This window comes from Desmodus rotundus, chromosome X (genome assembly GCF_022682495.2).
Source record: "Desmodus rotundus isolate HL8 chromosome X, HLdesRot8A.1, whole genome shotgun sequence".
Classification (NCBI taxonomy): domain Eukaryota; kingdom Metazoa; phylum Chordata; class Mammalia; order Chiroptera; family Phyllostomidae; genus Desmodus; species Desmodus rotundus.
The window spans coordinates 82326916-82341735 of record NC_071400.1 but is presented as its reverse complement, the minus strand read 5'-3'; the positions used below and the strand labels follow the sequence as shown (position 1 = coordinate 82341735).

Below are 14820 nucleotides of genomic sequence, written 5' to 3'. Positions count from 1 at the left end.
GCCCTGGCTGGTGTGGCTCAGTGGATTGAGCGCAGGCCTGCAAACCAAAGGGTCACCGGTTAGATTCCCGGTCGGGGCACATGCCTGGGTTGCAGGCCGGGTCCCCAGTAGGGGGCATGCAAGAGGCAACTACACATTGATGTTTGTCTCTCTCTCTTTCTCCTTCCCTTACCCTCTCTCTAAAAATAAATAAGTTAAAAAAAAAGGTTAAAATTTTAGCCATTGAGACAGGTGGTGCAATAAGGCAATAAATCCACTGATTTATAACGGTTGGAATAAATTAAGTTTATTCAGATGGCGAAGGCTTTTTCTTATTAATATGTGTTGGCAAGGAGCCTAGGAGCCAAAGCAGCAGTTTGGGCTTTAAAAACATGTGAATAACCTTCAGGCTTTAAAAACAAATACAAGAATAATCCTTTTTTGCTATATTTTATTTTTAGTCATAGGACTTGAGGATGGTAAAGATAGGTGGGCTTCGAACTGCTTCTAGAGTTGCATTACCAGTCTCCTAAAGATGTATGAGATAAGTGCACTTGCTCTCCACTCCCCAAGGATTTGGTTGTAAATTATGTGACATCGTAGGTTGACCTACCAGTGTAAGAACGTCATTCCAAACTTGCTTCTTTCCCTCTGGATACATAGTTTATTTTACCTTAGAGGGGAAGGCTTTAAAATTTTATTTCTATTAGTCTCTGAGTCTTTAGCTTCCGATTTTGCCAAGTTTCTGATTGAAAGTTAAGTCCTCTCAAATATCTTGTCAGGTTTCCGGTAAGAAAACCAAGAAAATTTAAAATACTAGTCCAGATGCCAAAAGTTTCTTTTGGGATCATTTTAGAGCTGTTTTGTCTTTTTAAGTCACTTTGTCTCTTAGAAGCTTCTGCATATCAATCAAAGAATGCGGTCCATTGTCCCCAAGAGGTCTGGCATCTTCCTCTTTAAGGCTGGGGAGGATACCCTGAGGTCAACTTAAAAGGAAACGTTTAAGTTTTAAATTATTTTGGCTAAATTGGTCCATCTTATTTTAAAAAAAACAAGGAAGGAACTCTTTAGAGGGTGAAGATCCCATGTTAAAGATAAATTCCCCTGAAAGCTGTCAGGGGACCCACAAAATGACAAAAGAGATGATAATAAAAGACCCAGGTAGTGAGCCAACTCTCAGAATGAGAGAAAAACTTTTATCTTCTTTTTTACATGCACATTAACAGCTTTAGTAAGATTTACATCTCTTGGAGGCAGACTAATACCTAAGGGGGACATGCCCTTGGGGTTGGGGATTGTGTGCCATTTTCCAGCATTCCTGGGTGCACAGAAAATTTTCTTGATGCTGGTGGGTGACCTGATGTCAATGTAACCTGTTCTGTGCTCAGACTCCAAAGACTAAGTACTAAAAAAAAAAAAAAAAATTAAAAGCCCTCATTAATAATTTTATATTGGTCATGTGTTGAAATAATAACCTTATATTGGCTTACATAAAGTGTGTTATTAAAATTAATCTCATCTGTTTCTTTTTACTATTTTTTAATGAGAAAATTTAAAATTACAGATGCATTTGTGATTTGCATTATATTGTGAATTGGGTGGTGTTGCACTAAGAAAGTTGCACATTCTAAAAACATTAAATCTGAAAAGTGTTGAGCCCTGGCTGGTGTGGCTCAGTGGCTTGAGCACCAGCTTGTGAACCAAACGGTCGCTGGTTCAATTCCCAGTCAGGGTACATGCCTGGGTTGCAGGCCAGGTCCCCAGTAGGGGGTTCACGAGAGACAACCACACACTGATGTTTCTCTCCCTCTCTTTCCCCTTACCTTCCCCTCTCTAAAAATAAATAAATAAAATCTTTTTTAAAAAAGTGTTGACAAGCCTGGGAGTGGTGTACACAGTCCAATTCTAAACATCTAAAGATGGGATCCACTTCCTGCTCAGATGCAGCGCTCTAAAGAAGTAGGGAGGTCCAGGCTCCTTCCTGTTGTGTCCAAATGCTGTGTGATCAGATGGCGTCAAGCTCTTACATAGCAAATAGAATTTACCAAAATCTTTCCTCTTTGCCTATTTCAAAGGCCTATAAATCCATTATTAGTGTGAGGGTCCAGAAGTTAACCTAGCTAAAACTAGGAGGTGATGTAAGAAGTGTCACATTACATTCGTAGCCCTTTAAGTCTTGCTATTGAAATTTTTATGAATCCAACCAGCAAAAAGGGACACATTGTTATGGCACCAGAGTTCCTTGGGGATTTGAGAAGAGACCCTGGGAGCAGCAGTAATATGAATAAAAAGAATACAACTGTGATTTCCTATTAGAGTTTAGGTGACATAACTGTTTCTTATTGTATTTGATAATTTTTGTTCTAATAAGTACCTGATAGACCAAATTTTTTCTGACATGCAGCAAATATTCATTGAGCGCCAACTCTGTGTCAAATAGAGAGATGCTTCAGCAAATAAAATAGGACAAATGGAGCAGATATGCTAAAGGCACTCTAATGCTAAGTCATGAATTACATTGGCTTCTGCCAAGTGCCCTTTCCTTATGATGTGTTAAGTTAGCCTTTGACTTGTAAGATATTTTATCTCCTCAAAGGCTTGAGAATTTGCCTTGTTTTTGTAAAAATGAACTTAGTGAGTTTTATTTTGTTTAATTTTTAGAGAGAGGGGAAGGGAGGGACAAAGAGAGGGAGAGAAACATCAATGTGTAAGAGACACATGGATCTGTTACTTCTCGCTCTCTCGCCCCTAACCGGGCCGTCTGCGACCCAGGTATGTGACCTGACTGGGAATCGAACCAGTGACCTCTCTCTCAGTTCACAGACCTACGCTCAGTCCACTGAGCCACATCAGCCAGGGAGAGAATTTGCCTTCTTGCTTTCATTATGTTTATCACTTCCTCCCAAAAAGGAGGTAAGGGTGGGCAGAGCAGCAACTCACCCTGGTGTGTTTTCTCTTCTTTCTTTCTTTCTTTCTTAGTCTTCAGTGCTCAGGTAATCTTCTCCCACAGGAAACCTAAGCATGGAAGTATGTTCTTACTAAATGGGTGTGACTCCACTGCTGCAATTACAGTGATTTGGGAAGTTAAATTAATGAAAATATGAATCCTTACTCTGAAAGACTTAAGTGCTTTGGTACTTGAATATAGCTACTCCCAGGTGAAAACAATATACAGTTGACGCTTGGAGAACAGGGATTTTCTTTAAGTGGCCTGAGTTCAATAGACCCACATTGTTCAAGGGTCAACTCCGCAGTGGGGAATCCAAGTATGTGGGTGTAGTTACATGTGGACTTTCGACTGCATGGGAGGAACACCCACCCCACTGCATTATTCAAAAGTCAATTTTATATGAAACAAAGGTTGCTAAGTTTTTAAAAGCGTTGTTTTAGTAGCATTAAATTTGTGGAGGATGGTACAGCCCTTCTTTGTTAGCTTTCACCCATGGGGTTTTAATGTTCTATATCAAGGGTCAGCGATTCACGACAAGGATATCACAGAGAGCCCTCAGCTGGGTGCCAGGATATATACTTCTATTTACCTCTTACTGCTAGATGCATTTCCGCACTTCCCTTTAAAGGAAGCTCCACAGTACACTTCCCTGTGAGGCATCTGACTCTTCCTGTCTCCACACCCACGATGGATGCCAGATGGAACTTTGCGCCATCACTGTTAGCACTTTGCCAGCTCTCCCTTATTCTTGGTTTTCCTACTCTCAGAAAGAATCCATGCTATGAAATTGGTTGGCACCCACATGTGGAGTCATTTTTGTTTTTTAAAGAATAAGGAATTGCCTCTTTAGCTTCTCTTCGATGGGTTTTTATTTATCTAAAGGGAAGTTATTATGTCCGAAGCTACTTTATAACTTTCATGTTATGGCATTTCATCTCATTGGACTTTTTCGATCAGTAAATAAGAACTTGAATTGCTGAATAACTTTAAACATCTTCGCTCTCTGCCTGCATTTTGACCATAATATTGCAATATATTTTCCAGGTTTTCAATTCAAAAACAGCTGAACTACTCAGTCATCATCAAGTGGAAATAAAACAAGAATTTCCAAGAGAAGGGTATGTTTCCTAATTTAATATGTAAAAGATATAGCACATTTACTAGCCCATCTCACCCCACCTGCTCTGGGGCTTTCTAAAGTAAACTTGACTTAACACTGTCCTGAGAAGGCTTGAGGGATAGGTATTAATGAGGAAAAGGAGCAATAACTTCGTAGCTCAGCAAAATATCTGGGTATATGATGCTTAGGAATTCAGTGACAGAAAAGAAAGGGATGATCAAGTAATAAAGCAAAGATGTATTAAATATTGGAAATTCTGCATTAATTTTAAAGTCATTTAGTTCTGTGTCCTCATCGTTGCCAAAATGCTGTTTGCTCATTTGAGTGTTTTTTTATTAAATAAAGATATGTTTTTCTAAAAAGCATTCATATATCTTATCATCTAATACTAATATCACCCTTTTTGAGAATAATATTCATATGTGGTAATTGTGATTAAATAGAATGTTAAGTATATTACTTAAAACAGCGATTTTCAACCAGTGTGTCACAAGAATTTTTAAAACATGCAATACCTGACTATTTAGTCAGGGGCACTAACCCTTTTTTCCCTTAAATGGTCAAGTGAAAAAAATCACCATAGCCATCACAACAATAGTCATCTGGTGTGAACAAATCAAAATTATGTGTTTTTTTGTCAGATCAGCGAAAAATATTTTTTGGTGTGCCACAGAGCTTTTGTGATTAGTTTGTGTGCCATGAAATGGAAAAGGTTAAAAATCACTTATTTAAAATGTAATGATGTGTATTATACAACCACTTTGAAAAAAATATATGACAGTTTCTTACATCTGTAGTATTGCACCCTTAGGAATTAGTCCAATAGCAGTGAAAGCATATGTCTAAAGAAAGACTTATACATGAGTGTTTTCAGCAACTTTAGTCATGATAACCCAAACTGGGAACAACCCAAATGTCTGTCATCAGTAGAATGGGTAACAATGAAATACTGTTCAGCAGTTTTTAAAAAGTGAACTGATACACGCAACGACATAGATGAAGCTCGTCGATATCATGGAAAGTGGAAAAGGCTGGACACAAAAACATGCGTGCTGCATGGCTGCATCTGAGATCCAGGATGAAGCTAAACTAATTGGGGATGACAGAAATCCAAAAATTGGTTGCCCGTGAAATATGTGATTGACGTGAGGGAGGCATGAGAGAACTTTCCAGAATGATGGAAACATTCCATATCTTCACTGGGTTGTTTGTTAGATAAGTATATACATTTGTTAAAACTCAACAAATTGTGCACTTTAGATCTGTTCATTTCACTATGAAGTTGACTTCAACCTAACAAAAGAGAAAAGATTGGTGTCCTATCAAATTTTATAATTTCTTTCTATGAAAAAATGTTCTCTTTTAAAGATTTCCTTTGTTTAATAATAAAAGCTATTGATATGTTAGCAGCATTAGAATGACTGCCCGCCGGCCTGATCCCAGTGCAATTTGGAGAGAGGAGACCTGTGTCTTGGAGGGATGAAAATTAGAAATATGTGGCAGGAGATTGCGTTTTTGGAAAGAGAGAGTTGAGAGACAGTACTCAAAGCTCGGGAAAGCCAGGCGGGCCTGAGGAAAGCAGAGGAGAAAGGCATTCGGAATTGTCTTGCTACTTTCAGATCCTAGGGTAGAATTCTTTGAGTTTCTGTCATTTCTGCTTTTGGGGGTTTCCTCAGTTACCATTTGTTTTCCCCATGTTTCTCTTCCTCGTTCATTTATTACAAGCCTTTCAGCCTTCTGAGGCCCTGGTACCTTCCCAAAATTATGCTGGGATTGGATGTGAAAATTGGACCAATGGCTTATCTACTTGAAATCGTTACAAAAGCAAATTTAAATTATTCCCCAGATACTAAACAAAACATTTTGAGAAAAATAGCAAAAAATATTAGGATACTAATTTGACTTTTCAGCATTCCTTTTCTAGATGATAGATAGATAGATAGATAGATAGATAGATAGATAGATAGATATCAGGGAGGGAGGTGGGTTTGGCTGGGGTGGGGAGAAAATGCAGACAACTATAAATGAACAACAATACAGTAAAAAAAGAAATAATTTTTTAAAAAAGAACTAGTGACTAGTGAAACATTCAGGTAGTTTATCAATTTATCAAACCCACAGGTATAAACAATTGGGGAACTTAATTATTAGATATGAAAAAATGATTTAAAAGTAGGTAGAATATTTGCTCTTTTGGGATCTATTACTTGCCTACTTTCAAATAATTGATTACTGTATAAAGAATAATAAACATGTAAGGAAATTAAAATGGGCTTTTCTTTAGATCATTTCTATAGAGTATTAAATATGCTTTGCTCATCTGATTTTAATTTATACACCGGCCACATCCTCATAAGTGAACATTTCCAGAGATGTAAATTAAAGTTGTATTGCTTTCTTGTGAACTAACCAAATGCATTCTTTTGTTCAAAGATGGGTGGAACAAGACCCCAAGGAAATTCTGATGTCTGTCTATGAGTGTATAGAGAAAACATGTGAGAAACTTGAACAACTCAATATTGACATTTCCAACATAAAAGGTATTTTTAATAGAATATTTTTCTCCATGGTATGATTATCTCAATCAAATTCATTCATTCATTCAGCACGTAATTGAGTGCCAATGCAGCACCAAGCATTTCTGTGAGAACTGGGGATGCCACACTTAACAGGAAGATTAGGTCCTTTGTTTTCATGAAACTTATTTTGGTGGGTTTGAGACCAGCAATTATTGCAGACACATACAAGCTAATTTCATATACTGATAAGTTCCATGCAGAAAGTGAAACTGACTAATATGGTAGGGTGTGCCCAGAGAGGCTTAACTTTAGATTGGATGGCCAGAGAAGGCCTCTTTGAGGAGGTTACACTGTTACTGAGGTCTCAAAGACCAAAAGGGGCCTGCCATGCAAATAGCTGGGGGAAGAGTATTTGAGGAAAAGAAAGCAGCACCTGCAAATGTCCTGGGGTAGGAATATGTTTGTGGCACATTTCTGGATCAGAGAGAAGGCCCGCATGTCGAAAATAGAGTAAAAGAGGGGTGAGGGGTGAGGGGTGAGGGTGGGTAGTTAAGAGGTTTCAATAGGAGCTGAAACCAGGGAAGTAGACAGGGCTTTGTAGCACCAGTCAGGAACTTGGATGTTATTCTTAGTATCATAGAGAGCCATGAAGAGGTTTTAAGCAAGACAACAAGGGATGACAGAATCTGACTTGTGGTTTGAAGACATGTGGAGAGTGGATGGTAAAGGCGTATGTGTGGACACAGGGACACTACCGTAGAGGCTGCTGTGAGAGTCCTGAGAGAAAGGATGATGGCAGTGAAGGTGGGGAGAAAGGGCCAGAACTTCCTGATGGACCAGATGTCAAAGTAGTGGTGTGAGGGGAAGATGGCTCAAAGATGATGCTTGGGTTTTTGCTGGAGCTGCTGGATAGGTAGGGATGCCTTTTCCTAAGGAGAAAAAGGTGAGAATAAGGAGCAGCAGGAGAAGGGGGGAGGTTGTTTGAAATCAAAATTCTTGGCTTGTAAAATCTCCCTGAAATGATTGTTTGAGAGTGTTAGACTATTACAGATGTCTTTATTAATTCCTAGTAGGTTTAATAGGATATCTACCTAAGTTGGGCTTTGCATCATTTATACAGGGGAAAAAAAATAACCCAGTCATCCAAAATTGATAAGATGGTACAAAGGGCAGCAGTGTAATGTGGTAATTGCCGTATCTTTATAGTTTAAACTTTACAAGTTCATCGTTCAAAGCTGGGGTTTTTTTTTCTTCATTAAGTAGTTTGACTCAAAGCAGGGGGAAAGCCATCAATTGGTGACGGCAGTACCTTGAGATTCACATCATCTCTCTTGGCTCTTGAGATTTACCAGCACTCCTGAGATGAAACTTTTATTTTTTAAAGACTTTTCCCTATTTGTATAAATAAAACTCACTTTAAAAAAGACTAAACATAACCAAAACCATTCACTCAGCAAACCTATAGAGTGCCTACTATGTGCTGGGTGTGCTAGGCAAACAGTGGAGCACAAATAGGGTTGTGCAGCTAATGGTCAAGTGGAAGAAACAGACATTAACCCAACAATCACAATAATTGCCAATTAATGGAATATTGTAACAATAACAGTTATTTCTGTTATTGCAGATTTTTAAGAGAAACAAACACCCATGTAGACTTGATATTTTGTTGACAATTTAAAAATATCCTACCCTTACTTCATCCCTACAAGTAAGTGGAAGTGTTTCAACCTTCCTTTAGAGTTGCATCCACCAAGTTTCAGATGAGTTGTGCATCACAGTGATTGCTGGACGTTTCCTTGAATTGTTCTCACAGCTTTCACAGTCTAAACAGCATCCTCAGTAGCACAACTCTGTTGTCAAAACATCCATTACCAGTGATGTAGATCATCTAGGTGGCTTAAAGCCATGTACTGGATGTAGATTCCAGGGTGACTGGCCATGGTTTTGGCATCATTTACCTCCTTTACAGGTAAGGTAGGCTGCAACATATTGGCCTTCTGTACCCACTTGGGGACCGTGCCCTTTCCTCTTGTTTGTGGTTTATATGAAGATGACACACAAATTCCAGTACCAGTGACTTGTCTTTCACTTGAACTAACTGGTCTGTAAAAACACTGAACACACTGCTCTCTGCTCTACACTCCTCTGTCTGGCCAGTCTGAAAGCCATACCCAAGCCAGCGTGACCCAGCACTTCCTTCTCAGCACTGCCAGCCCGTGGCCAAGGTGGAGAATGTTCCACAAGCCCCTCCATACCAAGCCAATTGCGCCAAATGTTTCCCCAGATAATTTGTTGATTGACTCCGCCAAGGACCAAGCTTTTGCTTGCCTATATAGAACTCTACATCATGAACACTAATGCTATAAAGGATCTTTGGGCACTAGACCTAGCTGCAAGAGAGGGGAGGACATTTACTGCAGGTCATGTAACTGTGCAGTGCTGGATGACATTAAACAGGCAGATAACAGGTACTCCCTGTCTCCTGATCCTGTGCTCTCTTTCCTGAGCCACGCTGATGATAACCTCCCAAACCACTGCAGTTTTTAGTTCCAATGTTGCAAATAAATAATTTGTATTCCAGCTCAAGAGCGATTTGTTATTCATAGTCTTACCCGATAATCAGTACGAGTTCATCAGAGCTGGTTGTATTTCTTTTGCAAATTCCAGTTCAGGTCCCTATAAACAATGCCTCCAGAAATTAAAGTTCACTCTCTAGCTGAACAGCACAGGCAAGCACAAGACAAGTGGATAGGCTGCGTCTTTCCTTCCTGACTTAGAGAGTTGGGCAGCTCTGGTTGCCTGTCGCTGGACTGAAGGAAATATAAAGTGCAGGCGGAGAGCAACAGTAGTTTTATAGCTGTGAGTACATGAAACAGAGTTTATTCTTTTGTTTGTATTATTTTTTCATACGAATGACTATACCTAGGTTTGCCCACCCCTGTATAAAGAAATACATTATTCTTGGAGAACCAAGATGGCGGCGTAGGTAGACAGACTGCGCCTCCTCACATAACCAGAACTGACAGAAAATCCAACAGCAAGGAAGTCTGACACCAAGGAAATAAAAAATAAACACATTCATCCAGACCGGTAGGAGGGGCAGAGACGGGCACCAGGGTGGAGAGGACTCGCGTGGCTGTGGCGGGACTGAGACTGGTGGAGTGTGGGACCAACAGGGCAGGCAGTCTGACCACTAGCAGACCCTGCGGCCCCACCCTCGCGCACAGATAAACCGGGACGAAGCAGACCGAGTAACTCAGGGCTCCAGCGCAGGGAAATAAAGCCTCAGACCTCTGATTGAAAGCGCCTGTGGGGGTTCAGGTGGCAGCAGGAGAGACTCCCAGACTCACAGGAGAGGTCATTGGAGAGACCCACAGGGGCCTAGAGTGTGCACAAGCCCACCCACTCGGGAACCAGCACCTGAGGGGCCCAGTTTGATTGTGGGTAGCTGAGTGAAAGATTGAGATCCCGTGGAGAGTGGAGCAGGCGCCATTGCTCCCTCTCGGCCCCTCCCCCACGTACAGCGTCACAGCATAGCGACCAGCATTACCCCGCCCCGGTGAACACCTAAGGCTCCGCCCCTTTAAGTAACAGATGCACCAAGACCAAAAAAAAAAAAAAATGGCCCAAATGACAGAACACTCCAAAGCTCCAGAAAAAATACAACTAAGCAACGAAGAGATAGCCAACCTATCGGATGCACGGTTCAAAACACTGGTTATCAAGATGCTCACAGAATTGGTTGAATTTGGCCAAAAACTAGATGAAAAAATGAAGCCTATGCTAAGAGAAACAAAGGAAAATGTACAGGGAACCAATAGTGATGCAAAGGAAACTAGGACTCAAATCAACGGTGTGGACCAGAAGGAAGAAAGAAACATCCAACCAGAAAAGAATGAAGAAACAAGAATTCGGAAAAATGAGGAGAGGCTTAGGAACCTCCAGGACATCTTGAAACGTTCCAACATCTGAATTATAGGGGTGCCAGAAGGAGAAGAGGAAGAACAAAAAATTGAAAACTTATTTGAACAAATAATGAAGGAGAACTGCCCCAGTCTGGCAAAGGAAATAGACTTCCAGGAAGTCCAGGAAGCTCAGAGAGTCCCAAAGAAGCTGAACCCAAGGAGGAACACACCAAGGCACATCATCATTATATTACCTAAGATTAAAAATAAGGAGAGAATCTTAGAAGCAGCAAGAGAAAAGGAGACAGTTACCTACAAAGGACTTCCCATAAGACTGTCAGCTGATTTCTCCAAAGAGACCTTACAGGCAAGAAGGGGCTGGCAAGAAGTATTCCAAGTTATGAAAGGCAAGGGCCTACATCCAAGATTACTGTATCCAGCAAAGCTATCATTTAGAATGGAAGGGAAGATAAAGTGCTTCTCAGATAAGGCCAAGTTAAAGGAGTTCATCATCACCAAGCCCTTATTATATGAAATGTTAAAGGGAGTTACCTAAGAAAAAGAAGATTAAAAAATAGGAACAGTAAAAATGACAGCAAACTCACAGTTATTAACGACCACACCTAAAACAAAAACAAGAGCAAACTAGGCAAACAACTAGAACAGGAACAGAACCATAGAGATGGAGATCACATGGAGGGTTGTCAATAGGGGAGTGGGAGGGGGAGAGGGGGGGAAAGGTACAGAGAATAAGTAGCATAGTGGAAAATAGACAGGGGGAGGGTAAAAATAGTGTAGGAAATGTAGAAGCCAAAGAACTTATAAGTATGACCCATGGACATGAAGTATAGGGGGGAATGTGGGAGGGAGGGGGTGGGCAGGATGGAGTGGAGTGAGGGGGGGGGAAATGGGACAACTGTAATAGCATAATCAATAAATATATAAAAAAAGAAAGAAATACATTATTCTTAAATACTTTAAGAAAGAGTACATGTTTCTGCTAATCAAAGCTCATAATACTATCCATGAGAAAATGATGCCAGATTAAAAACGAAATAAACTAAAATTTATATTATGTTGATATATTCTTAATTTACAACTTTCACACCTAAAGTAGTATTTCTAACCATCATTAAGCCCATATAGCATGATTAAATTAGAGTAGTGTTTCAATCAGGGAGTCACTAATGTAGATAATGTTAAATAATTATTCTTCAGAAGAAAAAAATTATAGAACCAGATACTCTTCATTCATCCTCACTCATGTGATAAAATCAAAGGACAACATAAACTGTCAAAGATGAGAGTATAACATTCTCAGCAATTAAAAAAGTAGTTATCTCAGTGTGTTAAGAAAAAGGAAATGGCCGCATTCATTCCTCTACTGCCTGGGCCAGCCCTACATAGTCACATGCATTCCCGTCATGTGCTTTTCCATCACCTGAGAGTCTCAGGGGTCTCAGAAAGACCCGTCATTCTCCTAAAGAACTTCCCAGCAGTGGCCACATCTGCTTTGCAATTGTTGAAACTTGGCTCAAGCACACAAGTTCCAGAGACTATTTTCTTCAAGCTTTATACCTCCTCCCACATGGCACTTTTGTTATTTTGCTCTGTGTGTTTTTACTTTCTTTAATATGTGTTCCAATTACAAATTAAGGTTTTTTTTTAAAAGATTTTATTTTTAGACAGAGGAGAAGGGAAGGAGAAAGAGAAGGAGAGAAACATCAGTGTGTGGTTGCCTGTCGCATGCCTAGTACTGGGGACCTGGCCTTTAACCCAGGCATGTGCCCTGCCTGGGAATTGAACTGGCAACCCCTTGGTTCGCAGGCTGCTGCTCCATCCACTGAGCCACACTGGCCAGGGCAAGATTTTTATTTTTAAACAGGGATGTATTTCATCCATAATTTTACCAAGACAATTATAACATCCTGGAGGGTTTCCAAAAGTTTTTTCCTAAGTATATTTCCTTAACTGATGATAACTTTTTATAGGGACTTTCAAGCAAAATTGAACCAGAGATGTTGAATGTAGCATTTAATTAGTGAATTTCATTAATTTCACTAGAGATACTCAGTTAACAAAAATTCCCCCTGAGCAGAATGTATAAGTGAAGCATGAACCTGTGAGATATAAGAGTGCTAAATTGGGTTTACATATGCCAATGATTATAGCATCTGTAACTAAAAGACTTTGAGGCCAGGAAATACAGTAACTTTCATATGCTCTTAAATGGTAAATGAACTAGGGTGAAGAATTCCAAAACCTGAATGTGTTATTCTGAGAAAGAGAAAGTTAAAATAAGCACTATTAAGAGAAGCACATGTGCTGAGATTAGCAATCAGTAAAGTTTTCTTTTAAAGAAAAATAGGCTTCAGGGTAAAAGTGACAAGAAGTTAGAACATTGAAAAAGTTCAGAGGCACTGAATGAGGCCTGTGCGCTCTGGGGAGAAACCAGTAATAGGCGTGTTTGTGGCTGGAGGAGAATCCTGAGAAGCTCTTTCACTGGACTTTGCAAGAAAAACAGTTTTACTTGGCACAAAGGAATTAAGATAGAGGGGAAAGAAGGAGTGGGCAGGGAGGAACCGGTGACCAATGAATTAGATGGAAATAGCTCTAGATTGCATTCTGAATACAGATTAGAATGAGGCAATAATAAAAGGTATTGTGCAGGGCATAGAAGAGTGACTCGTGGATATTGGCTAAGGGAGCCGCCAGCGTGTTTGTGGAAAATTCATGACGTGGGGAGGAATAGGAGATTTAGTAGACCATGATTTCATTGTTAGTCCACCTTGTAAAGTTGTCACGTTCATGATACTCCACTTTAGCAGCCTGCTATCGAGGTCCCACTGAGGTCTCAAGCCTCTGTTGTGCCCACAGTGCTGCTGGGGAATTCCTTCAGGGGTCCTGCTTTGCCCACCCCCATTCTCTGCAACTCTTACTCCACTGTCTCCTCAATAATGATGGCAGCGAATGGCAGCAGTAAGTGCTCACTCTGAGCCAGGCACTGATTTAACATGCATTAACTCAGGGGTTCTTCACTGTAACCCTGCAAGGTGGAAACTATTATTATCCCCATTTTATGGAAGATAAAACTGAGACCCGGGGTCATGCTACTAGGAAGCAGAGGAAGTAGAATTTGAACCTAGCCGTTTGGTTTCAGAGCCTGAGTGGTACCAAATACTTCCCCAAACTTGAGATCCAACTTTTTCTAGGCCCCATTTCAGCAGATAACCTTATGTGCTTCACAGAGAAAGGGGAGACTCTCAGACCTTAATTCCCCAGCTTGCTCTTTCTGTACTTAATGTCTGGGTCTCTTGCCGCCTTTCTTCTATCACAAGGGAAGCTGAGGCCTTCTGCCCCCCTTAAGGCTCCTCCCTCCACCTGTGTATTAATCTCCTCCCCTCCTGTCACTACAAAGATCAGGACCATGTCCCATTGATACCAACCCCCCCAACGTTCTCCTTTCTCTTCTTTAGTCCTACAAACATTTGTGCCTTCTATTAAAAAAAAAAACAAAACCAAAACTCTTCCTTTTACCCCATGCCCCTAAGTTTTCTCTGAGCAGAATCCCCATCATCTTTGTGCCTGTAGAAAAGGTGTTAGAGTAAGTAAATCTGCATTGGATAAAGATGTTTTAGAATAAAGGAGCTGCTCGTCCCCTTCAGCTCTGTGTTGGTCAGAATGTTCTTATTGTGTTTTATTCTGAGTGTACGATCTGAGTAATACAGATAGCTGCGTGTTCGTAGGAGAGGAGGAATACGCCATATGGAGGCGGGGGCAGTGGAAGGAAATTGGATTGTTTAGCCTAGACAACGGAAGAGAAGACTTGAGAGACAAAATAGCTGCTTCAACTATGAAAGAGTGACATGTGGAAGAAGGATTAATCTTATTCTGTGTATCTCCAAAGACTATAGATAAGATCTATAGGTGGAAGCTGCAAGGAAAAGGGCTTTATTTTTCACAGCAAAGCTGTGCCATAGAGATTTTTCCTCCTGGAGAGAGGTAGTGAGTATTTTGTCACTAGTAGCGCTGCCTGAATGGTCACATGAGAGGTGATTCTAGAGGAGATTTGAGCACAAGATGCGTCATTGATTATATAGCCTTTAAGGTCTGTCTTGATCTTAAATTCTGAAAGAGCTCAATTTATTTTTAGCCCAGGATGTTCAACTTGGGCTATGCAGTAGAATTAATTACCTGATGAATTTTAAGAAAAAATATTAATGCTCAGATCCTATCTCAGGTCAATTAAGTCAGAATGTTTGGGCCAGGTTCTGGGCATTGATATTTTTTAAAAAGCTCTGTAGCTGATTCTAATGTACATCCAAATGTGAGAACCTCTGATGTAGC

General features: G+C 40.3%; 1 protein-coding gene across 3 annotated transcripts in view; it reads left to right on the top strand.

Annotated features, from left to right (window-relative positions):
* Nucleotides 1–14820, top strand: part of GK (glycerol kinase) — a 69709-nt gene that overhangs the window by 7235 nt on the left and 47654 nt on the right. For all 3 annotated transcript variants that reach the window (XM_053917241.2, XM_045192953.2, XM_024557550.4), the window contains exons 2-3: nt 3974–4047; nt 6483–6589. In XM_053917241.2, the coding sequence (XP_053773216.1) occupies nt 3974–4047; nt 6483–6589 (181 nt within the window). The remainder of the gene's footprint in view (nt 1–3973; nt 4048–6482; nt 6590–14820) is intronic.